Source organism: Tauraco erythrolophus, chromosome W (genome assembly GCF_009769465.1).
Source record: "Tauraco erythrolophus isolate bTauEry1 chromosome W, bTauEry1.pri, whole genome shotgun sequence".
NCBI lineage: Eukaryota > Metazoa > Chordata > Aves > Musophagiformes > Musophagidae > Tauraco > Tauraco erythrolophus.
In genome coordinates, this window is record NC_141497.1 from 13,305,292 (window position 1) to 13,330,756 (window position 25,465).

At 44.5% G+C, this 25,465-nt stretch overlaps 1 protein-coding gene across 1 annotated transcript in view; it reads right to left on the minus strand.

The window, feature by feature from the left end:
* LOC147526224 (netrin receptor DCC-like) overlaps positions 1 to 25,465 on the minus strand; it is a 572,075-nt gene that overhangs the window by 24,028 nt on the left and 522,582 nt on the right. The window contains 5 exon segments of the mRNA XM_086630103.1: positions 1,770 to 1,877; positions 4,808 to 4,946; positions 9,429 to 9,547; positions 9,550 to 9,603; positions 17,806 to 17,899. Of these exon segments, the coding sequence (XP_086486229.1) occupies positions 1,770 to 1,877; positions 4,808 to 4,946; positions 9,429 to 9,547; positions 9,550 to 9,603; positions 17,806 to 17,899 (514 nt within the window).

Consider the following 25,465-nt stretch of genomic DNA (forward strand, 5'->3'; position numbering starts at 1 on the left):
AGCAAAGGAAATTTTGGGAAGAAGGAAAAAGCCTGTAAGAAAGGCTGAGAGGTCTGGTAAACCCTCTGTGCCAACCCAGACTCAGCTGGAGACCTCCAACACCAGCCTCTGCCAAAGTTTTAAAATATTTTCTTTTTTTTTCTTTCCGTTTTTTTCTTTTCTTTTTTTTCCTTTCCTTTTTTTTTTTTTTGTTCTTTTCTTTTTTTTTTTTTTTTCTGAAAAACTCCCTGGTATGTTACTCATAGGCAAAAAAACCCGCTTTAAGTCCAATCTTAAGCATCATGCTACAGGAGCGAGGTACCAGGGTGGGGAGAGCCCAAGTGGGTCTTCTGGACGTCCAAAGTTACTACAAAGTTGGTGTTAAGCCTTGTTATTGCTATTTCCCCTACACTTTTCTGAAACAAAGATGCTTTTCACAACTCATTCCATGCAAACGGTTACATTGGTCATGGACAAGTGGTGTTGGGATGAAAGTGATCTGTTTTTTTGGGGCTTTTTTTCTTTGTTTGTTTTATATTACGGCATTTTATTTAGAGGCTTGTAGTTTGGTTTTACTAAAGCAGTTTCTCTGACCATGATATTTGGATTAATATAGAAACATAAAATGGTTGGGGTTGGAAGGGACCTTCAAGATCATCTAGTTCCAATCCCCCTGCCACGGGCAGGGACACCTGCCACTACACCAGGTTGCTCAAAGCCCCATCCAACCTGACCTTGAACACCTCCAGGGATGGGTCAGCCACAACTTCTCTATATAAGTTATGAAAATATATATTCATGTTTCTCAAATTAACACAAATATGCTTGCTCCAGCAGTTGTAGGGATAAAGATTTGGTTGTTGGGGATGTTTGTCCTCTCCACAAGGACTCATTTCCTCTGCTCAATACCTCTAAGAAACATTTGACCACAGACACAGTAAAAAAATCCCTACGAGAGTCATTCTTCCTCTTCCATCTCTAGTTCCCAACGCTTTGGCAGGGTGTAGCTGGGATTTCTTGCAGCAACGGTGATGTACACACATGAAAATGCATTGTAGACCTAGTTGAACCCAACTGTTTGTAGTAACGTGAGCATAATGTGCCCATTTTTGCAGGTGAACAGTAGTTCTAATAACTATATGCCTCTGAGATGTCTATGAAAAGACTAAATTGACCATTCAAATGCAAAATCTCAGTTAGAACTCTACTATATTTTGCAAACTAAATCAACATTCAAGGTCTGTAATGGATTTCTTCGTTAGACACTAAGGTTATATGCCGTATTTTGGTATATAAAATCCGTCACTGTGTAGCATCTGTTAAGTTCAGCTCCTGTCAGTCAATATTAGGGTTTTATTCCTGATCATCCTTGCCTTAAATTGTTATTGTAAAGTTAAATATCTACCAGTAAATTCTCCCATGACATGCTACACCGAGCAAACCTGTCATTATGTGTATTATGTATTGCATTATTGTCCAACAAAGTACTTATAATTAGTCATTTCTAGTCATCATTGAGCAGCACACACCACAAAACTTGCACTTTTTTAAACTCATATTACTGCTCTTTGCATTTAAAAATAAAAAATTTACATCCCCCGAGCTCTACATCTTGCAGTATTCCTAACATTGCCTTGAATCCTAGACCGCGTTGGCTGATAAAAGTAAGAGAAAAATAAAATAACGTCGGATCGAAGAGCATCTTAGAAAAATAAAACCAGAGATCGGGAGCAGTAAATGATCAGAAGGGGAAAATAAAAAAGAGAATATAGGATAATGTCAATGTTTACCAGTTATTTTTCCATTGGCTTCCAACGGCGGCTGCCAGCTGACGACGACGGCCCGAGGCTTCCCTTCTCGTGTGATGACTGTCAAATCCTTGGGAGCAGAGGTCGGTGCTAAAAATAGTGAAAAGAATCAAAACCAGAAGTTATTCACCACCTTTTGAAGTCCTTACACACCATAGCAGGCATGAACTACTCAGCAGGCATTTACCACTTCCTCAGATCCTTTCAAACACGCGTGTCCTTAGATGCCATCAACCATAGGATTTGTCTAGAAGTGATATTGTAACGTGGAGGTGGGTACGTTTGGATTTGGTGGATGGTTCTTCTCCTCCTCCCATTAATATTGGTCCTTAGAGCTAAACAACCACCGAGGTATCCAAGAACATCTAATACACTCTGGGAGCCCTATACGATTAATAACAGGAATAATAATGGTGTGATTGACACGCTGGAGGGAAGGGGTGCCATCCAGAGGGATCTTGACAGGCTTGAGAGATGTTCTTGAATATCACTGCAGGAAATTCAACACGTGGAATGGGTCCAAAACAGGCAATATAGATCAGCAGCACAGGAGGCCCTTAATTAACAGAGCTGCTCCATCAAGCTCCGATAATTGCATTGCAATCACATGGGAAAAATCTAGGGACAGGTATGTTCCCTCTTCTTTTCCCTTTGTTAATTAACTGGCGTGTACTGCAGGTCTCATTTTTTAAAAAAAAAAACAAACCCAAAACAATCAACAAATCAATATTTACCAGCAGCTTTCACTTGGTATCTGTTGATAGAAACGGATTTGTAATGGCACCTAAAGCTTTTTCAAGGTCACCTTCAGGAAAACATAGCATGTATGACACCGGTGCCCAAATGTAAATATTGCTATCTACAAGGGATGAAGAAGCAAAAACATCTTAATTAATCCTAGATCATAGAATCATAGAATGGTTAGGGTTGGAAGGGACCTCAAAGATCATCTAGTTCCAACCCCTCTGCCATGGGCAGGGACACCCTCCACTACACCACATTGCTCAACGCCTCATCCAATCTGGCCTTGAACACTTCCCAGTCATCAGGATACGTGTTGCCATTAACTCCTACTTGATAACTAGAAGTAAAGTCCAGGCATTTTATTTCCCGCGCAGTCAATTTAAGACCCACAAAATCCAAAGAAACATTGAAGTTTTGGAGAGGATGTTCTTCTTTGTAGACATCACGACGTCTCCATCCCTTTTCAAATATTTTTTATCCCTCTAAATAAGGGTTACATTCAATACATATCTGGTTTCTGTTATCAAAACTGCTTTTAGTCCCCTTCAGAATCGGAAGTAGCTTTCAGGTCATGGCTTCCCGCTCGGAAAATACCACTCAAAACCTTAAGAAGAGCAGCTAAATTAAGCCTTCAAAGTGTATTTGTTTATTAGAAGCACGTTGGAAATGAAATACAGATGTATAAAACCACTGAGCATAGAAGAGAGGCCTTCTCCAAACTGTCAGAAGATAATTTCTAGAAGTCAACATTTTGCACGGGGTAGATAATTGCGTCTTTACGATAAATAAGCTGAAATGACTCATTCCTTGGATGTTATTATTTTTTTTGTTTTGTTTTCCTGTTTCTGGCTATGTCTCAAATTTTGGACACATGGTTTCAGTTGCTGTAGGTCTGGTTGGACTGGTGATCACCAGCATAGTTCACAGCTCAAATGTGCCCGTGTAGTATTATGAATGGATCTCTGAGTCAAGATGTAGAGTCAAGAAGTATGGGCATTAGATAGAAGCATTCACCGAGTCCTTCTTACTAAGTGGATAAGATGAGATAAGAGACAAAAACCACACAGAACTTCCTAAGTCACCATTTTCAAGCAGCAAAATCATTATCTAATAATAAGAGAAAAATTGTTCTCATCTGATCTCGGGTTTCTTTGAAAAGTGAAAACTATTTTAAATCCTCGGCGTTAAAAGTCACAGATGATCAATATATTAAGGAGCAAAGAATCACACACACGTACTACCGTCTCCTGACTTCTTGCAATGACACCAGAGCTCTGCTTTGCTACCCATGGAAAAAAGCAAAGAAATACAGTTAATTTTGGACGTATGCTGAAGATTTAAGCAGTTAAGGTGAAGTCGAATGAGGCTTTTGATGATAAATACGCTGGAGGGAAGGGATGCTATCCAGAAGGACCTTGACAGGCTGGAGAGGTGGGCCTGTGCAAACCTCATGAAGTTCAACAAGGCCAAGTGCAAGGTCCTGCACATAGGTCGGGGCAATCCCAAGCACAAGTACAGGCTGGGTGGAGAATGGATTGAGAGCAGCCCTGAGGAGAAGGACTTGGGGGTGTTGGTTGAGGAGAAGCTCACCATGAGCTGGCAATGTGCGCTGGCAGCCCAGAATGCCGACCGTGTCTTGGGCTGCATCCAAAGCAGCATGGGCAGCATGTCAAGGGAGGGGATTCTGTCCCTCTGCTCTGCTCTCCTGAGACCCCACCTGCGGTGCTGCCTTCAGCTCTGGGGCCCCAACACAAGAAGGACATGGAGCTGTTGGAGCAGGTCCAGAGGAGGGTCGTGAAGATGGTGACAGGGCTGGAGCACCTCTCCTCTGAAGGTAGGCTGAGAGAGTTGGGATTGTTAAGTCTGGAGAAGAGAAGGCTCCAGGGACACCTTCTAGAACCTTTCCAGTACTTCAAGGGCCTACAAGAAAGCTGGAGAGGGACTTTTAACAAGGGCGTGTAGTGATAGGACAAGGGGCAATGGCTTTAAACTGAAAGAGGGGAGATTTCCATTAGATCTAAGGAAGAACTTCTTGACTCTGAGGGTGCTGAGGCACTGGAAGAGGTTGCCTAGAGAAGTTGTGGCTGACCCATCCCTGAAAATGTCCAAGGCCAAGTTGGATGAGGCTTTGAGCAACCTGATCCTGTGGCAGGTGTTCCTGCCCATGGCAGGGAGATTGGAACTAGATGATCTTGAAGGTCCCTTCCAACCAACACCTTTCAATGATTCTATGAAATAAAACCCAAAGAAAGCCCTTCCAGCAGCTCTTGCTGTACCTGCTTCATAGGTGGTGGCGTGCGCGGTCATGCTCCAGGTGCTGGATCGCCGACCTTTGGTGACCATGACAGAGAACTCGTACATGGTGTTTGGCTTCAGACCTATCACGGTGTGACTCAGAGTGGTCGTATCCGCCCACTGCAAAGAGATGGAGAAGAGAACATCTTTAAAGCCACTCTTTCTGGTGGTAACCACGCAAAACACAGTTACAACGGATTCCTTTTTCAAGCAAAACAGCTCTATGGCTACCGCGTACCTTAACGAGGGTATTTTTAGCACCAGAAATATGATCCTAAATTTGCTGCCTATGATTTAGGCAGTTAAATAAATTATCGTGATGCTTTCTCTGTCTCTTCTCCCAGACAAAAAAACTTGCCAGGCATTTTTTTCAAACGGAAATTGGAAGCTAACCCCATGTCCTTCATGCCCATACGAGGAAAAAAAATAAGAACGTTTCCAGTACTTAAACATACATTTCCAGCCTCTTTGATGGGTTCCTTTAAAATAAAAAGGTTTCAAGATCTACTGGTTTGTAGTGGAGCCTCAGAAAGCATTTTTACCACTAGAACGTTCCTGATTAAGGCTTCCAAGTTCCTGAGATTAACATATATCCATGATAAGAGATCGAAACATGATCCGGGAGCCCTGCAAAAAGATGCATTTTTTGTATTTTATTCATAAGCCAACCTTTTGCTTGGCTAAATAGAATATGTTTATATATTAGATTATATTTGAAATGTATTATTGATTTGCCTCAGCGTGGTATGTTATGAACAACTAAACATATTGATGCTGATGGAAATGTTAAGTTGTTGATTTATTTTTAGCTTGATTGAGTTTTTTCCCTCCGCCCGCAGTGAGGAACAATCAGAGCCAAAGCTGTGGTAGCATCAAAGGAGACAAGTGAGAAGAAAATGACGGGGGCAAATTGGTGACAACTGAAGAAAATCAATTCCCATGCTTTTCAAGCTACGGAGGTTGGTGTGAAATCCTCTAGCGGCAACAACTTCCAGTCCAGTGAGTTAAAGGTTTTGTGCACTTTTATGTATTTATATATCTATAAATCTAAAGTTTACTGAGTAAGGACAAGATACATGTGGTTTTCCATCAGAAGACTAACTAGATGTTCACATTTGGGAAGAGGTTCACAAGAAGGCATCCATTAGTGATGCCATTCCAATGCTAATCATTAACGATTCAAAAATAAATCGATCTGTACTGAAAATGGGATATCAAGTTTCCGACACACTATAGAGTAAAGCAGCAATATTCAACGGGGAGTGGGGGAAATCTACTTTGCAGAGACATTAAATAATGTCCTTGCAGCCCAGAAAGCCAACTGTATCCTGGGCTGCATCCAAAGCAGCGTGGGCAGCAGATCGAGGGAGGGGATTCTGCCCCTCTACTCTACTCTCATGAGAACCCCATGCAGCACTGCCTTCAGCTCTGCGGCCCCCAACAGAAGGACATGGAGCTGTTGGAGCAGGTCCACAGGAGGGCATGAAGATGATCCAAGAGCTGGAGCACCTCTCCTCTGAAGCCAGGCTGATAAGAGTTGGGGTTGTTGAGCCTGGAGAAGAGAACGCTCCAGGGAGACCTTCCAGCAGCCTTCCAGTACTTCAGAGGGCCTACAAGAAAGCTGGAGAGGGACTTTGGACGAGGGCATGTAGTGATAGGACAAGGGGCAATGGCTTTAAACTGAAAGGGGGGAGATTTCGATTAGATCTAAGGAAGAACTTCTTGACTCCAAGGGTGGTGAAACACTGGACCAGGTTGCCCAGAGAAGCTGAGGCTGCCCCATCCCTGGAAGTGTTCAAGGCCAGGTTGAATGGGGCTTTGAGCAACCTGGTGTAGTGGCAGGTGTCCCTGTCCATGGCAGGGGGGTTGGAACTAGATGATCTTGAAGGTCCCTTCCAACCCAAACCATTCTATGATTCTATAACTGCACTATCTATGCCTACATGATAGGCTGTTGCATCACAAGTGCTCTGACAGATGTTTTGCATGCTACCTAATAAGAAGACTTCATGCAATATCAGATTTTATCATCTTCATACTCGATTAAAATTCCTACTCCTTGGAAATCAGCAGTTTTGCAACTTATCTGTACTAAGGGTTTACTCCAGCAGAGAATCTCACTCTATAAAAAGTCTTACTAAAGGAAAGACATCACTTATAATTTATGTGTTCATAAACTACTCAGGCACTTGCCAAAGATGGCAAAATCCACGTGCTAGAGTTGATATAAATTATTCTTTGACTGAAGGCTGCATTTCAATATAGGGAATAACAATTTTCTCGCCCAGAATATTTTCGAAAGAAATGAAATGATTTATGACATAAAATGCTCCTCAGCATGAGTGAGGGTTGACCAAATCTGATAACTATCACTATGGAAGTGCTCAGATATTAAATACAATCAGGAAAAACGCAGAGGGAAAATACCAATAGGGTTTGAACCTGTTCCTAGACAAAACAGCCTTTAGTGGAACATAAAGACATTGGGTTCTTTTCCATAAAAAGAAAGTTATTTGCCTCCAGCTGAGTGTTTTTCTTTGACTGTTCTGCTCAGGACTAAATATTTGCATTTCAATAGTCACCAATGTCCTTGAAGTGAATATCCCATTGAGATGAAGGGGGTGTAATTGTAGCAAGTACCTTTAGTAATGCTACGCCATGCCTGTTTGGGACGGTTTGGACAATGTTGGCAGGGTAGAGTGAAATTTCTGAACTTCCAACTTCAACGGGAAAGGCTAAAACCCTTCATTATAGTAGATTTGATATATATTTTGGAAGCAATTGGAGCCTTTAATGGGAATATCTCAAAAGGCTTGGAAATTCAATGCCAACACACAGGCAAGTGCTACGGGAACCTATTTGTGAGCCTCAATCAAAGCCCTCTGAAGAAAAAGGAAGTCTTCCTCACTGTTTTCAAAGAACAACATAATAGGTTTTATCTTGTTTCTTTGAAAAAATATCTGGTTATTTCAAGAAAGCAGACCTTCTTGTAAGATTTTTTTAATTGTTTCTTCTTCTGGGTGATTGAAATGGACTAAATTATTCAGATTGGCTCTTTACATGCTGCCCACAGACTGGCCAAACTAGAGATGATGGCAAAAAAAGAGGTAATTCCACTCTTGCTCCTCTCCTCTTCAGTCTCCTGCTCCTCAACTGGCTCCCGGAGCCCTGCGTGGTGGCTCTGTAAGAGATTTCCACCTGCTCATTGTAGCAGAAAGCCAACGAGCTCGACACCTCCGAGCAGGACGTAGAACTGCACTGCGTTTGATAGGGTTATTTTTGATCATTTTGGTTCGTCACTCAAAATTTTCCACTGCATGCAGCTCAGTAAATACATCAGGAAATTCAAGGAAATGCTGTCATTGACTGTGATTGGCAAATCATAACATTGCCTTTCCTGGAGCTTTGATCTCACCGCTAGAGCTGTGCAGTGTGACTTGCTGTGCTATACACTCCTCATTCGGTTGGGTGTGGAAATCCGTCTCCAAAATAGGAGTCGGATCAAGGTATGGCATTCAAAACATTACGCTCAACCGAGTGTCAGCGAGTCAAATACTGATGGAGACGTGTAAGGGGAGGAGAGTTGAAAAATCACAATCCGAAAAGGGACTGAAGGCAAGAGCTTCTCCACCATCACTCCTGCTTCTTCCTAAAATTACCTGGGAAAGATCTCGAGATCTTTAAGACAGGTCTACCCCAAACCTAAAGAAGTGGAGAGCCATCGTCTGGGCTTTAGAAAGGTCAACCTATATTCAGACACATCATTCAAGCTCTAATCGGAGGAGCTTTAGTGCTGGATAGAGCATGGCCTGTTCTACAGTCCTAGTAAAAATGACTTGAATGAGGTTTCTTTTGTTCAGACAGAGAATGGTAAAATATGGGGCATCCACTTGCAGTAGAAAAACACATCCAGAGCAAACAACTTGCTACGGATCAATATGATCCTTTAAGCAAGCAAAAACGACTATTATGGTAGGGCACGGGAGGAAGGACATGCTCGTCATGGGAAAGGTGGATGTTGTATGAGATGCAATATAGAAGCTGACGATAGTGGGGAAAGCCAACTTCTTGTTCAAAACCAAGCAAAGGAAAAAGCCCAAAGGCTGTGCTTACTCCTTCCCATTCCCTGTCCCACCGGTATCTCTTTGCTCTATCGCCCAGGTTTTGGCATGGCTTTCACGAGGACTTGAAAAGAAATTCTCATACAAAAACTCTCAAATCGAGAAGTTTTCTCATAAACTAACCTTCCTTTTTTTGGAGTTTGGGAATACGTAACACGGGTGGCATTCCCGTACGGTGCGGGTGGGTTTGGAATTGCTATTTCTTCCTATTCACACTACGCTACTGTGCTACCGGATCTGTGACGAATTCATATCCAATTGGTAAAGATTAACGATCAAAACTTACAACGATGGGCACGTGGAATTAAAATACGGCATTTGCATCCAACTAAACAATGTAGGTTTCTAGGAAGCAGTAGTTAGGCAAGTTTCCTTTCAACTTTGGTTGAGGGAAGCTCCTAAAAGCCAATTGAGAGCCTTTGCGAATAAAATATGGACAGAGGAAATAACTCAGAAATTCATAGCACGTTAAAAATTTCACCTTGTACTTAGCACTTGTTGAATAGCTCGTTCTCCATCGGACTGTGTAGAAACGAACCTCTGTAGTCTTTTGGTTCTTTGGGACAGAGTTGTCTGCCCAGATGACCCTCACCGCATCGTAAGTGCAACAGCCTGGACACCTACTGGTGGGAGCATGGGGGTGGAGATATCTGGGACTGAGGTAGGGAAATCATCAAGCAAAGGATAAAAATCAACTTCTAATGGATCAATGGGGTCTGGGTCCATACATCACCAAATGAGCATTCCAAAAGAAATGAACAGGTAAGTTAAAACAGAAAAAAAAAGAAAAAGCAAAACGAAACCAAAACACAAACAGCCACCAAGGGGCACACATCACAATGGGTTAAATGCATGGCATTAATGAGGAGGAGGAACATGAGGGGAAAAGAAAGAAAGGCATTAATGCAAAATGAGAACGCAGCAGCAACAGTTCAGTTACATCACTACAACAAAACCAACCAGCGCCAAGGGCTCTTGTTCATGCCTTGTCTAAATATTTCCAGACACGCGGCATTTCCCTCACACGAGATGAAGTCAACGCACATGATTTACGGTTTCTTAGAAAATTGAATCGCGTCAACGACACTTTATTGGAAACATCTATAAAGTGGAGAGCATGTCATCTTCCAACCTGATTTACAGACACGACATACTCACACGTGTAGGAGTCACCTAAGCTTTTTTCTCTTGGCAGCCTCTTTCAGACTCTTCTTGTTGGGTTCAGGCTCTTGAAAGCAACAAATTCTACATCTGCTTAAGTGTTTCTTAGGCAAAAGAGAACAATTTCATGAAGTGAAGGTCTTGGAATTGTTGGTTGAATGCCGTCAGTGCGAGAAACGTGCACGTCCAGGCACGGAGACATGGATTATCTTCAAGTGGGTTTCTTCCTTGAGGAACAAGCAGAGTTCCTCTCCCATGCGTCCATGATGGGATGGTCTTCGGTGAACAAGACGCTGAGCACCGTGCGCGTGTCATGGCGGTGCGCTACGTGATGTCAGAGGCAAATTCTGGCTGGCTCAATTATCAAGATAGCTGTTCCACATGGGAACCAGAGACTGTTTCTACTGAGTTTAGATGCTTCTGTCCTTGTTGAAGCACCAGGTCAACTTCTGGCCTATCTTTTAAAACTATACTCCCTGACTTAATATTTACCAGTCGCGATTTTTTAAAATATATTTTCGAAATGCTGTGGGTAAAGTGCAGCAAAAGCATGCCAAAAGGTGTTTTGTTTTTTTTTTTCTCCCTAAAATAATATGCTAATTAATTAATCTTCTTGAATTAATTAATGAATCTCCTTTTTTTGGCCCAAAAAGTTTTCTGAAAGAATTAGAAGGTGACCAATATCTGTTTCTGTTGGGTTTTTTTTGTTTTTTACAAACTAATGATGGAAGTTAACGAACCTGGAGCTGAGTTGGTATTTTCACAACTATTGCTCTTCCTTTCTCCTTTCTTTCCCATACTGAAAACTGAAGTCCTGCTGTAGAGGAGATTACGGAAAGAGCCTGGCTTTAGCAAAATAAATGTGCTCAGATTTGATCAATCAAGATAATTCAGCTTCTGAAACACGTCACCACTGTCCTGAGAAAAAGGGAAACATCTGTAATCCTCCCATGGCTGAAAATAGGTCCCTAAATTCCACCTCTGTTTCCCACCGACATTTCATTTGCAATTATTTACACGTGGACACGTGTCATTCGGAAATCGCAATCTCTCGAGGGAAAATAAGTTTCTTGCTCTCTTTGGAGTTGTTTTGTGAATACGGTGTGTTATACAGTTTGCACGTGACATGCACCTAGACATCAAAATATGTCTCTGTATATTCTAAACAGACACATAAAGACACGGGTTTTGGTTTTCTTTGGTGCTCAGGGTGCATCAGCTTGAGGAACACAGTTCCCGTGTTTTCCTACTTTGCAAAAAGCCTTATTTTGAGATGTTCCTCCATCAACGACTCAGGCCACTGACTCCTTTCAGAGGCTGCATCCCGTGGGTGGGAGGTGGTGGGAAGCTCCGGGTACGGCCGTCTCTCAGCAATTAGAGACAAGCACCAAGGTGGACTTCTCACAGATGATCATGGGGTCAGGCCACCCAAACGGAACCTGAATTGCCTTTTTCACACTTAAATACCGTTTTGTTCCTGAGAGGTTCTATACAGACATAAAATGTAAATCCCACAGGCCAGCTGGGTAATTTTGCAATTAAATCGATAGGGAACAAAAAACTTAAAAATAAAAGTATATATAGATCCTGAGGCAAACTCACTGGAAAAAGACTTTACAACACACACGCTCAGCCAGAACCACCTCTGTAGACTCCAGACAAGAAGAACGATCAATAATTTTGCGCCAGAAGTTCTCCGACACTTATTATATCTGATGTAGCTCGTTACAATTGCCCTTGATTGTGTAATTAATCTATTTTTCTGTTTTTTCCCCCTGCTCTTTCTGACTTTCCAAGATTTCTTATGGGAATACTTCACAAAACCGTATGGAGAAAAGTTGGTTTTCCTTGTAGAGCCACAAAAACATCATTTGGTTGCTTTATTCCTCGCGGTCCACCCAAGCCAACGTCAGTGATGAGGTTTGCTCTCAGTGACGCCGCTCCCCTTCCAAGCAGCTCTGAACACCATGGGTGAACCATGAGGAAAAAAACCGTTCGCCAAATGATGGTGTCGCTCCAGAGGAAAAATACATCTTGTGTGTTTTTTTTGTTGTTTTGTTTATTTTTCATCAGTTCTCTTCTTTTAACCTCTCGTTACACCAGTGGCTATAGAAAAAACCACAAGGAAGTCTGTAAATCAGCCCTACGCAAAAATAATTCTGATTTTATAACTTTGCTGGTGTCCCAACAACGTATTCATGAAAAACAGCTGCCTTGAAGCACCCTGCTCTGTTACTGCTGGGTAATCCCTTCCACGAGCCTTATCCCACAAAGAAAATCTTCTCTGCATATTCATTCACCTTTTACAACCACTCTACATCCTTCTGTAAATGTGCGTGATGCCTGTGTGGTTTCAACTGATTCCTTTTAATTTAAACTGCTTTAAAAACAAAGGAGGGGAAGAAAAAGAAAAAAAGAAAAAATATTAATCTCGGCTTAATTCAGCAAAGTTATTCTGCCCTGATCTTTAAATATTTAAATCAGTTGGGAGTCATGCTTCTCCCAAGCCAAGCTGCACCAAAGAGCAAGCACTTGTGAGCCTCCCATTAAATTTACACCACCAGTTTCTTGAAAAGGGAAATAATTCATTCTATTCATATAGTTACAATAAAGCAGAAAACGAAGTTGATTTATTCTAGCAGGGACCTGGAGGTTGCAGAGCTCTTGAATTCTGTTGAGTGCTGCTGTGCCAGATATGCTGGAACTTCAGTATGAACTGGAGTCAAAGGCAGCCAGGTGGTACGCTACAATTGATATCGCTAATGCGTTTTTCTCACTTCCTTTGGCACCGGAATGCAGGACACAGTTTGCTTTCACTTGGAGGGGCATCCAGTATACCTGGAATCGACTGCCCCAGGGGTGGAAACACAGCCCCACTATTTGCCATGGACTGATCCAGACCACACTGGAACAAGGTGATGCTCCAGAACATTTGCAATACATTGACGACATCATTGTATGGGGCAACACAGCAGAAGAAGTTTTTGAGAAAGGTGAAAAGATAATTCAAATCCTTCTGAAAGCAGGCTTTGCCATAAAACAGAGTAAAGTCAAGGGACCTGCCCAGGAGATTCAGTTTTTGGGAATAAAATGGCAAGATGGGCATCGTCAGATTCCGATGGACGTGATTAATAAAATAACAGCTATGTCCCCGCCAACCAACAAAAAGGAAGCACAAGCTTTCTTAGGCATTGTGGGTTTCTGGCGAATGCATATTCCAGATTACAGCCAGATTGTAAAACCCCTCTATCAAATAACCCGAAAGAAGAACAATTTTGAATGGGGCCCAGAGCAAAAACAAGCCTTTGAACAAATTAAACAAGAAATAGTTCATGCGGTAGCCCTGGGACCAGTCCGGACAGGACAAGATGTCAAAAACGTGCTCTACACTGCAGCCGGGGAGAATGGTCCTACCTGGAGTCTCCGGCAAAAAGTGCCAGGGGAGACACAAGGTTGACCTCTTGGGTTTTGGAGTCGAGGATACAAAGGATCCGAAACCAACTATACTCCAAATGAAAAAGAGATATTGGCAGCATATGAAGGAGTCCGAGCTGCTTCTGAAGTGATTGGTACGGAAGCACAGTTGCTCCTGGCACCCTGATTGCCAGTGCTCGGCTGGATGTTCAAAGGGAGCGTCCCGTCTACACACCACGCAACTGATGCCACATGGAGCAAGTGGATCGCGCTGATCAAGGGAGAGATGCCATCCAGAGGGATCTCGACAGGCTGGAGAGGTGGGCCCGTACCAACCTCATGAAGTTTAACCAGGCCAAGTGCAAGGTCCTACATCTGGGTCGTGGCAATCCCAGGCACAAATACAGACTGGGCGGAGAATGGATCGTGAGCAGCCCTGAGGAGAAGGACTTGGGAGTACTGGTGGACGAGAAGCTCAATATGAGCCGGCAATGTGCTCTTGCGGCCCAGAAGGCCAACCGCATCCTGGGCTGCATCAAGAGGAGCGTGGCCAGGAGGTCAAGGGAGGTGATTCTCCCCCTCTACTCTGCCCTCGTGAGACCTCACTTGGAGTATTGCGTCCAGTTCTGGAGTCCCCAACATAAGAAGGACATGGACCAGTTGGAGAGGGTCCAGAGGAGGGCCACGAAGATGATAAGAGGGCTGGAGCACCTTTCCTATGAGGACAGGCTGAAAGAGTTGGGGCTGTTCAGCCTGGAGAAGAGGAGGCTCCGGGGTGACCTTATAGCGGTCTTCCAGTACCTCAAGGGGGCCTACAAGAAAGATGGGGAGAGGCTGTTCAGGAGGGCCAGTTGTGATAGGACAAGGGGTAATGGTTTTAAAATAGAGGGAGGTAGATTCAGGTTGGATATTAGGAAAAAATTTTTTACCATGAGAGTTGTAGAGCACTGGAACAGGTTGCCCAGAGAGGTGGTGGATGCTCCATCCCTGGAGACGTTCAAGGCCCGGTTGGATGAGGCCCTGAGCAACCTGATCTAGTTGGAGATATCCCTGTTCCTTGCAGGGGGGTTGGACTAGATGACCTTTGAAGGTCCCTTCCAGCCCTAACCATTCTATGATTCTATGATTCTATCACACAAAGAGCTCGGATAGGAAACCTCAATTGCCCAGGAATTTTGGAAGTGATCACTAACTGGGCTGAAGGTAAAGACTTTGGAATGTCACCAGAGGAGGAGGAGGTGACACGTGCTGAGGAGGCTCCACCTTATAATGAACTATCAGACAATGAGAAGAAATACGCTCTGTTTACGGACGGATCCTGTCGCCTTGTAGGAAAACATCAAAAATGGAAAGCTGCTGTATGGAGTCCTACTCGACAGGTCGCAGAAGCTACCGAAGGAGAAGGCAAATCAAGTCAGTTTGCAGAGGTGAAAGCCATCCAACTGGCTTTAGACATCGCTGAACGAGAAAAGTGGCCAATGCTCTATCTCTATACCGACTCTTGGATGGTAGCAAATGCCCTGTGGGGATGGCTACGGCAATGGAAGCAGAGCAGCTGGCAACGCAGAGGTAAACCCATCTGGGCTGCCCTGTTGTGGAAAGACATTGCTGCTCGAGTAGAGAAGCTGATTGTAAAAGTACAACATGTAGATGCCCATGTACCCGAGAGTCGGGCCACAGAAGAACATGAAAACAATCAACAGGTGGATCAGGCCGCCAAGATTAAAGTGGCTCAGGTGGATCTGGACTGGCAACATAAAGGTGAAAAATTTCTAGCTCGTTGGGCCCATGATGCCTCAGGCCATCAAAGAAGGGACGCCACATACAAATGGGCTCGCGATCGAGGGGTGGACCTAACTATGGACACTATTGCAGAGGTGATCCATGAATGTGAAACGTGTGCTGCAATCAAGCAAGCCAAGCGGTTAAAACCTCTTTGGTATGGAGGGCGTTGGTTGAAATATCAATATGGAGAGGCTTGGCAAATTGATTATGTCACACTTCCACAAACTCGCAGTGGCAAGCGTTACGTGCTCACAATGGTGGAAGCGACCACTGGATGGCTGGAAACCTATGCTGTGCCCCATGCCACCGCCCGGAACACTATCTTGGGCCTTGAAAAGCAAGTCTTGTGGCGGCATGGCACCCCAGAAAGAATTGAGTCAGACAACGGGACTCATTTCCGTAACAATCTTATAGACACCTGGGCCAAAGAGCATGGCATCGAGTGGGTATATCACATCCCCTATCATGCACCAGCTTCTGGGAAGACTGAACGATATAATGGATTGCTAAAAACCACACTGAAAGCAATGGGTGGTGGAACCTTCAAACATTGGGATGCGCATTTAGCAAAAGCCACCTGGTTAGTCAACACTAGAGGATCTGCCAATCGAGCTGGTCCTGCCCAATCAGAACTTCTACGTACTGTAGAAGGAGATAAAGTCCCTGTAGTGCACATGAGGAATATACTCGGGAAGACAGTTTGGGTTATTCCTGCCTCGGGTAAAGGTAAACCCATTCATGGGATTTCTTTTGCTCAGGGACCTGGGTGCACTTGGTGGGTGATGCAAAAGGACGGGGAAGTCCGATGTGTACCTCAAGGGGATTTGATGTTGGGTGAAAATAGATGATAAAATGAATTGAATTGCGTGATATTAATTGCTGAATAACCCTGTCCCTGCATACCATCATTGCTATGGTTGTCACATTGTACTAATGCCATTATATTAAGAATCATGAAGAATGAACTTCGTCAGAATCTAAACACCCAGCAACTTCTTCAAGATCAACATCTTCAACCTGCAGAGGGCGGCTGGATACACCAACTACGAGCTCCAGATGCCACACACAACAAAGACTACATGTCATCCGTTCTACCGACTGAGCGAATTCCATGTCATCTTTCCTGCCCTGAGAGACTGCTGTAACAGATGAAGACACATTTTGGAGGGATGACCCATGGCTAAGGGAATAGTATATATGTAAGGTTTGAGCATGACGTGCATGGTATGGAATAAGGGGTGGATACTGTCCTAGTTTTAGCTGGGACAGAGTTTTTAACAGCCAGAAGAGCTCCGTGTTTTGGTTTTACTCAGAGGCTCACTCTGAGAAGAATGTTGATAGCAAGCTGATGTTTGTGGTTGGACGTGAAACTCCAAGGACTTTTCAGTGTGCGGAGTGCAGAAGCACGGCGGGATAAGGGGGGAGCATAGCTGGGACAAGGGGGACACGATTCCCCTTGTGATTTGTGGTGGAACTTAAGATTGAGGGCCAAACTGGCCAATTAGTATTCCATATCATGCAGCGTCATGCCCAGTATAAAAGTGAGGGTCAGCCGGGAAGAAGGGCTTTTTCACTTTGGCTCTTTTGCGCTTGCTGCGCTGTTGCTCTAGTGTTTTTCTTTCCTTTTTTTTTCCTCTCTCTCTCTCTCTCTGCCCCTCTCTATTTCGGGGCCTCGCGTTCGTCCGGGATTGCAACTTCGGGACGAGACGGGCTTCGCATACGAGGGGGTGGTGAGCACCTACACTGTATTAAATCATCTGTATTAAATCAGACCTCACTTGGAGTACTGCGTCCAGTTCTGGAGTCCCCAACATAAGAAGGACATGGACCAGTTGGAGAGGGTCCAGAGGAGGGCCACGAAGATGATAAGAGGGCTGGAGCACCTTTCCTATGAGGACAGGCTGAAAGAGTTGGGGCTGTTCAGCCTGGAGAAGAGGAGGCTCCGGGGTGACCTTATAGCGGTCTTCCAGTACCTCAAGGGGGCCTACAGGAAAGATGGGGAGAGGCTGTTCAGGAGGGCCAGTTATGATAGGACAAGGGGTAATGGTTTTAAAATAGAGGGAGGTAGGTTCAGGTTGGATATTAGGAAAAAATTTTTACTATGAGAGTGGTAGAACACTGGAACAGGTTGCCCAGAGAGGTGGTGGATGCTCCATCCCTGGAGACGTTCAAGGCCAGGTTGGACAAGGCCCTGAGCAACCTGATCTAGTTGGAGATATCCCTGTTCCTTGCAGGGGGGTTGGACTAGATGACCTTTGAAGGTCCCTTCCAGCCCTAACCATTCTATGATTCTATGATTCTATGATTCAACCCACGGGTTTCCCGTTCATCCTTTAATTCTCTCCCTCATTCCTGAGGGTGGGGGAGGGGGAGTGACCGGCTGTGTGTGTGTGGGGGGGGTTTCAACCTAACACACGACAGTTGCGTTGACCAAAACGCGCTGCCTAAGGTGGACCTTTGTGTGGCGAGCGGATTACGAAGCGGCATTTGTGACTCACCTGTCATGGACCTGGTGGTCGCGCTTTCGTAGAGGGGCACCCCTTCGCCCACGTTGTTAACGGCCTTCAAGGAAATGACATAATGGGAACTTGGCTCTGAAGGAGAAGAACAAAGGTCACTTAGATTAAAATAACACATGCCTTCAAATTCTTCACAGCCGTGTCCTTGAGCTAGAAGCAAAAAATCAATAGCCGCACGATTTTATAAAATAAGGTGCCTAAGACTATTTTGGTCTAGTAGTAGTTGTTCTAAAATTTGAGTGGTGACATTTGCTTGTTTTTCTGACCAGCAGGCTAAGTTTTCAATTTGTTTCAATGCCTGGGCTGCCGCTACTCCAGGCGCAATTATAGATACAAAGACTCGCGCTGTTACAGACCATAGCCACACTTTATCGTTGCAGTCAGACCTAAGACCTGTACTTCTTCTGTTCAGTGCAATTGGCGTGACACATTTAGCCATTGCCTGTAATTAGGGGCCAACATTGTTAGCTGGCCAAGATAGCAAGGCCCTCCATAAGCATTTTTTGGGATACCTTGCCAAGTGCGGTCACCGCAAATCAGAAAAACATTGGGGGGTAATTCTTTGGCAGTATTGTCATTCCATAATGGTAAAATTTGCTGGCTTCGATTAAATGACAATCGGGCACCATAAGCGCCGAGGCTAATTTTTGATTAGACTGTAATCCAATTTTTCCCAGGCCTGATCCGCAATATCCGTCCATTTTAAACACAAAACTTTTGTATTGATCACTAGTTGGGGACACGTCTGTCCATCTGCCATCTTTGGAGACGTTATAGGGGAAATGCCATCCCAAGATTTGAGCAGCTTGGCTTTGGAGGCTTACTATGCTGGCATACTTGTCGCTAAAAACAACACATGTTTGTGTAACGTGGTTGTTGCTGGCACTACCTACAAATTTTGATCCTAATAAATTTAACTCTTGTGGGGAAATATACGGAAGACTGCCCACTTTTTTTTTTTTAATCAAGCATTTGTTTTAACGTTAAATGAGTTCATTCAATAACAGCTTGTCCCGTAGGCGAATGAGGGATACTGGTAGTGTGAGCCACTCCCCAATCCTGTAAAAAAGGCACCATACTGGACCACTGTCTGTCCCGATTTTCTTTGGTACTCCCATGGTTTTCTTCAGTGTGAGCAGTAGCAACAACAAAGGCAGAAAACATATCAACAGTTACATGCACATATTTAGATCGATTAAACGATTGAATATAAGTAATATCAGTTTGCCATAATTCATTGGCAACCTTTTGGATTTACTCCTGCTGGAGTATTTGAAGGCACAATACGCTGACAGTCAGGGCAGGCACGTACAATCTGCTGAGCTTGATCTGCTATCTGACCTGACAGAGAGCATCATCTACCACCAATTGACAAACTGTAGGATTATTCATCATTCCTTGAAGCAGTACAATCCAATGATATTGTTGCGTGGGTCGTTCATTGTTAAGCACTGGAACTGAAAAGGCAAATCTGGAACAATCATAGAATCATAGAATGGTTAGGGTTGGAAGGGACCTCAAAGACCATCTAGTTCCAACCCCCCTGCCATGGGCAGGGAAACCCTCTTCTACACCAGGTTGCCCAAAGCCTCATCCAACCTGGCCTTGAACACTTCCAGGGATGGGGCATCCACAACTTCTCTGGGCAACCTGTTCCACTGCCTCACCACCCTCAGAGTGAAAAATTTCTTTCTTATATCTAACCTAAATCTGCCCTCTTTCAGTTTAAATCCATTGCCCCTTGTCCTATCACTACACACCCTTGTAAAAAGCCGCTCTCCAACAATTGTTAGGGTGTAAATAAATAAAAAAAGTAAAAAGGTAAAATAACCCAATCTTTTTAAATCAATTACCATCAAATGCTAACATTCTGGAATCATAGTAGGATTTGGTACACCCAGTTGTAATGCACCCATTGGTGAAATGATTGCATTAATAGCTCTTAAATCTTTTAACACAAATCTCCATTTTCCTGATTTCTTTGGGATAACAAATATTGGAGTATTCTATGGGCTAGTGGAGGGAATTATATGTCCTAATTTGAGCTGTTCATCGACTAATTTTTGAGCTCACTCCAGCCGCTCACCTTTTAATGGCCACTGATCGACCCAGACCGGCTTGCCAGTCAACCAGTCCAGCTTGAGTCAGGGCTGGACATCAGTGACGTGCTAAAAATTTGAGGTTAGCCTCACATTCCACTAATTTAACAAATCCCGACCTCATAATGTACATGGGGCATCAAAAACATGTGGTTTCAAAATAGCTTGTTTGTTACCTGGGCCTACTACTAACAAGGTCTGTGCACTCTGCTGTGGGATCTGTGTTCCACCTACTCTGATCACAGCTGCCAGGGCTTGTATCAGAGGCCAAGAGGGCAGCCAGTCAGGATTTTTCACTATAGATACATCAGCCCCTGTGTCAACTAGGCCAGAAAAAGCCTTCCCATTAATAATTACTGTTAAAGGAGGTTGTGCAGCTGTGACTTTCTGTGTCCAAATTTTTTTGAGATAGCAGAGTGACCTTTATTATTGTTATACAGGTAGCTTTTATAGATTATTACTCTAGCCACGATGTGTGCCTCAACATCCTCAGAGGGAAGAATTTCTTCCTTAGATCTAGTCTAAATCTGCCCTCTTTCAGTTTAAAGCCATTTCCCCTTGTCCTATCACTACATGCCCTTGTAAAAAGTCCCTCTCCAGCTTTCCTGTAGGCCCCCTTTAAGTACTGGAAGGCTGCAATAAGATCACCCCGGAGTCTTCTCCAGGCTGAACAGCCCCTACTCTCTCAGCCTGTCTTCAGAGGAGAGGTGCTCCAGCCCTCAGATTGTGGAGAGCTTTGTGCAAGACTGGTTGCAAGAGCGAGGCCACGATAAAATAGAGCTAATAAGGGCCTCCGACAAGGACACTGTGTCCTTGAACACAGAGATATACAATAACAGGATGTGAGTTCTGGCAACAACAGGATATGAAAGCAGGAACTAGCTAGCAAGCTAACCACAAACATCCTGAGCGAACATCGGGTCGAGGGCGGATAACTGCTAATGCAAGGACATCCAATGATGAGCTCCGCTTTAGCAATATGTATGAGCCTCATTATGATAACCATTTAAGCGCGCTGTTAAGGCTAAATAAACGAGACTTGTTATACATCACCTGGCGTCTTGTCTCCCGTTCTTCCACTAATGGTGACCCCGACGTGATACAGCGACACCACGGTGGATTAACGAAGGGGTTCGGGTCCTACGGCGACAAGGACGGCGAAAGTGCAGACATAAGGACGTGCACCGCGCCTCGAGTGACCGTACAGACGAGCTCGACCGATACGTGCTGCCGAAGCCTGAAGGGTCGCAACAGCGCGCTGATAAGGTATGGAGAGGCAAGCGGCATATGATTTGTTCGCTGCGTTTTTGCAGAAGCGACAAATCAAAGATATAGATTTACAAAAGGAATTGCCAGCATTATTGTCTTACGGATATGCAAAAGGTATGTTTCAAAATCCACATACCGTGCATGAATTATCTGAATGGCATAAATTTGGTGATAAGCTGTGGGAGGCTACGTTAGAAGATGATAAGACAGCCAAGAAATTGGGGAAGTTATAGCGAGTGATATATAATGAACTATTACAACATCAGGCAGAGAAAAAGGCAGCGGAACAGGCAACAGTAGCGCAGGGCAAAAATAAGGACTATAATAGAGACTGGTTTCAAATCACTCCTATGGCACCAGCCGTCTCTCAAGTCGTTTTGCCTCCCCCGCGGCCGAATGTTAATGCAGAAGAGCCGTGCGTGCCATCTGCACCCCCTCCCGAGGGAGAGTTATGGCTAAGTGCGCCGCCACCGCCAGCCCCTCTGTGCAGTGAGTCGATCCCTGGGGCAGATACGGATCTAGCGGAGGCCATTGCTAAGGAAAGACGGGAGGCTTGGGCGGCGCTTGCCAAGGACTGCCTGGAAAAGGGAGATGAAAGTGCAGTAGAGGCAGCAAAACTATTGGCTTGCCCGGTGGCATACCAGCCCATACCGGGGGGAGGCTTAAACGCGACGATATCGGCTCTAGATTGGAAGTTACTTTCCCAACTACGGTCGACTGTTGGCCAGTTTGGGGTGACTAGTGAACCAGTGAAACAAATGCTAGATTATATTTGGAGTACCCAGATACTGCTGCCTGCGGACTGCAGAGGAATAGTGAAATTGATTTTCACGCAACATCAACAGTTGCTTTTTAATGCGCATTGGCAAGCATTGGTTAATGAGAGCGTAGCCGCTCAAAGACAACCAGGAGATCCTCTACAAGGAGTGACAGTAGAAGAATTAATGGGACTGGGAGCGTTTCTTCGCATGGAAGCCCAGGCATTGATAGGACCGGATAAATGTAGGGAGGCAATGAGACTCGTCAGAAATGCTATTGATAAAGTTAAAGAGCCAGAGGGAGTACCAGTATATATGGGGATCAAGCAAGGAAGAGATGAGCCATTTGGTACTTTTATAGATAAAGCTGCTGCCGCTATAGAAAGGGCTGGGGTTCCCGAATATATGCGGGGAGCTTTGCTAAAACAGTGTGCTCTCCAAAATTGTAATCAAACCACGCAAAATATACTGAGCACCTTGGGAGCCAACTGGACTATAGAGGAAGCTTTGGAAAGAATGGCTCAAGTCCCTCTTGGCCCCCAAGCGTTCTTAGTGGAAGCTATCAAAGAGTTAGGGTTAAGTCTTAAGGAGCAAGCAAAATCTACTTAAACCCAAGTACTAGCCGCTCTTGCGCCCCTTCAAGCGGCAAGCACAAAACCCCAGGAGCCCTCGTCGAGAAATCGTCCGACATGCTATCGTTGTGGAAATGTGGGTCACATCCGTCGTGAATGTCAAGCATCAGGAGTTTGGTGCCAAAAATGTCGATCAGACAATCACAATACAAATGCCTGTCGCAAGAGATCGGGAAACTTTAAGCCGAGCGCGCAGAATCGCAGTGGCCGCGCTCCGACACAAGTCGTCGCTGCAGCTCAGCTGAAATCCTTCGCCCAGCCACTGCCGGAAGCCTCGGTTTGGACCCGGCAGCCGCAGTAGAAATAACCTTAATGACATCGACACCCTCAAAGGTACCCACAGGAATCAAAGGCCCTATCGTTATCGATGGAGAGGCCGTAGGTGCATTGCTTTTAGGACGATCGTCCGTCTCCATTCTTGGACTTTTTGTACTGCCTGGAGTAATAGATGCTGACTACTCCGGGGAAATTATGATTATGGTTTACACTCCGTTTCCACCAGTTCGGATACAAAAAGGACAACGGATTGCTCAACTGGTTCCCATTAAGCAACTCTCTAGAAAACATGTTCCTTTATCGCAAAGAAAAAGAGACACAGAGAGTTTTGGGTCGACAGGTGATGCTGCCATGCTCACTTTAGATCTGACCGAGAGGCCTAAGGAACAAGTTGTAATTGAATACAAGAATCAACAGTGGACTTTAATGAGACTACTGGACACAGGAGCTGACACGAGCATTATTAGCCCCGAGTATTGGCCCAAACATTGGCCACTACAGCCTGCCGCAGCAATGGTGACTGGGGTTGGAGACTTGACCTTGGCAAGCAGTACGCCGAATGTGCAAGTTAAAATTGGAGACAAGTGCCTGACCGGTAAACTTTCAGTAGTTCAACTTCCACACACAATACAATGCTTAATTGGCCGGGATATACTTGCTCAGTTCGGAGTGGTTTTGACCAATGACCACCCTTTAGTGTGATGGCCATTGCATGGACTTTCCCAATTCCCATTACATGGAACTCAACGGAACCAGTATGGGTGAAGCAATGGCCCTTAAAAAGGGAAAGTCTCCAACATGCACACGAACTTGTCTTAGAACAGTTTAAACAAGGACATCTGACTTTATCAACAAGCCCTTGGAATACACCTATCTTTGTCATTAAGAAAAAATCTGGTAAATTTCGATTGTTACATGATTTACGAGAGGTTAACCGCCAAATGGAGCCCATGGGAGCCTTGCAACCGGGATTACCCAATCCGGCCATGATCCCGCAAAATTGGCCGTTGCTAATTATAGACTTAAAGGACTGTTTTTTCACAATTGACTTGCATCCTGACGACAGAAAGCGTTTTGCATTTACTCTGCCAGCCATAAATAGAGAAGGACCAGATCAACGTTTCGAGTGGACAGTTCTGCCCCAGGGCATGCGTAACAGTCCAACTTTATGCCAGCTGTATGTGAACGTGGCCTTACAGCCTCTGAGACAGCGATGGCCACATGTTCTAATATATCATTATATGGATGATATCCTCTTCGCTCAACCACAGCCTTTCACTGACTCCCAAATGGAAGAAATTCAAAAGACTTTAATACAATTTCGTTTAGTCGTCACCCCGGAAAAAATTCAACAGACTTCTCCATGGAAGTATTTAGGATGGACTCTAACAAAACAAATAGTTACCCCCCAGAAGTTACAATTCTAAACAAAAATTCGAACTCTGACAGATGCACAAAAATTGTTAGGAGACCTACAGTGGTTACGACCGATTGTAGGCATCCCTAATGAGCTACTTGATGCGTTACGTCCTTTGTTAAAGGGAACTGATCCAGCTTCTCCAGTTTTTGCTACCCCTGATCAGCAATCAGTTTTGCAAATCATTATGCAATGTGTCACAGGTGGATGTGTGCGCCGCAGATGTGTCGACACCCCTATTGATCTTACAATTTGGTGTGGACCAAAATACTTACTGGGGGCACTGACTCAAACGCAAAAGAAAACGTGGGAGAGCTGGGTATTGGAGTGGGTAGCGCCAACTCTACAGCAGTCCACAACACTTCTCCAAAAAATCGAAATGTTAGCAGAATTGATCAAACGTGGGAGAGAACGTGTTCTGCAAATAACCGGAATAGAACCCAAGGCAATCCACGTACCTATGAAGAAGGATACATTGCAGTGGTATATTAATACCAATGAGAAAATGCAGGAAGGCTTGTTAGCTAGTGGAGCTGAAGTGAAAACTGGAAAACTTTCCCCTGCATCCCTCCAGTGGATTGGGCAATGGGGATGGCTGACACGTCCTATGAGGGAGCTTCAGCCCATCCCGGAAGCCCTAACGGCATACACGGATGCTGGGAGAAAGTCTAGGATGGCAGCCATAACATGGCAGGAAAAGGATAGCTGGAAGCACAAGATTATTAAGGCAGAAAAAGAGGACACTCTTCAAACATTGGAACTGCTTGCAGTAGTCTGGGCTATGTCACATTTGGAAAAACCATTGAATATTGTGACAGACTCGCTTTACGTAGCTGGGATAGTGGAGAGGATAGAAGATTCTTCAATCAAAGAAGTTCATAATAAGCGGTTATACGAACTTTTCCTGCAACTTCAAAGAGCCACCAAGTTAAGGAAAGAACCTTATGCCGTTATTCACATTCGAAGCCATAAATGGGACGTTGGTCTAGGAAAAGGCAATGCTTTGGCTGACAAGCTTGTAACTGTGGGAACAGCACCGTTGCCCAACCACATGATAGCCAGAGAAGCTCATTCTGTGTATCATCAAAATGCCAAGGGCCTAAGCCAAGAATATCGGTTGCCAATAGCAGAAGCAAGGGCTATAGTTAGATCCTGCCCCATATGCAGCTTGCAAAACGGGGGTTGTGG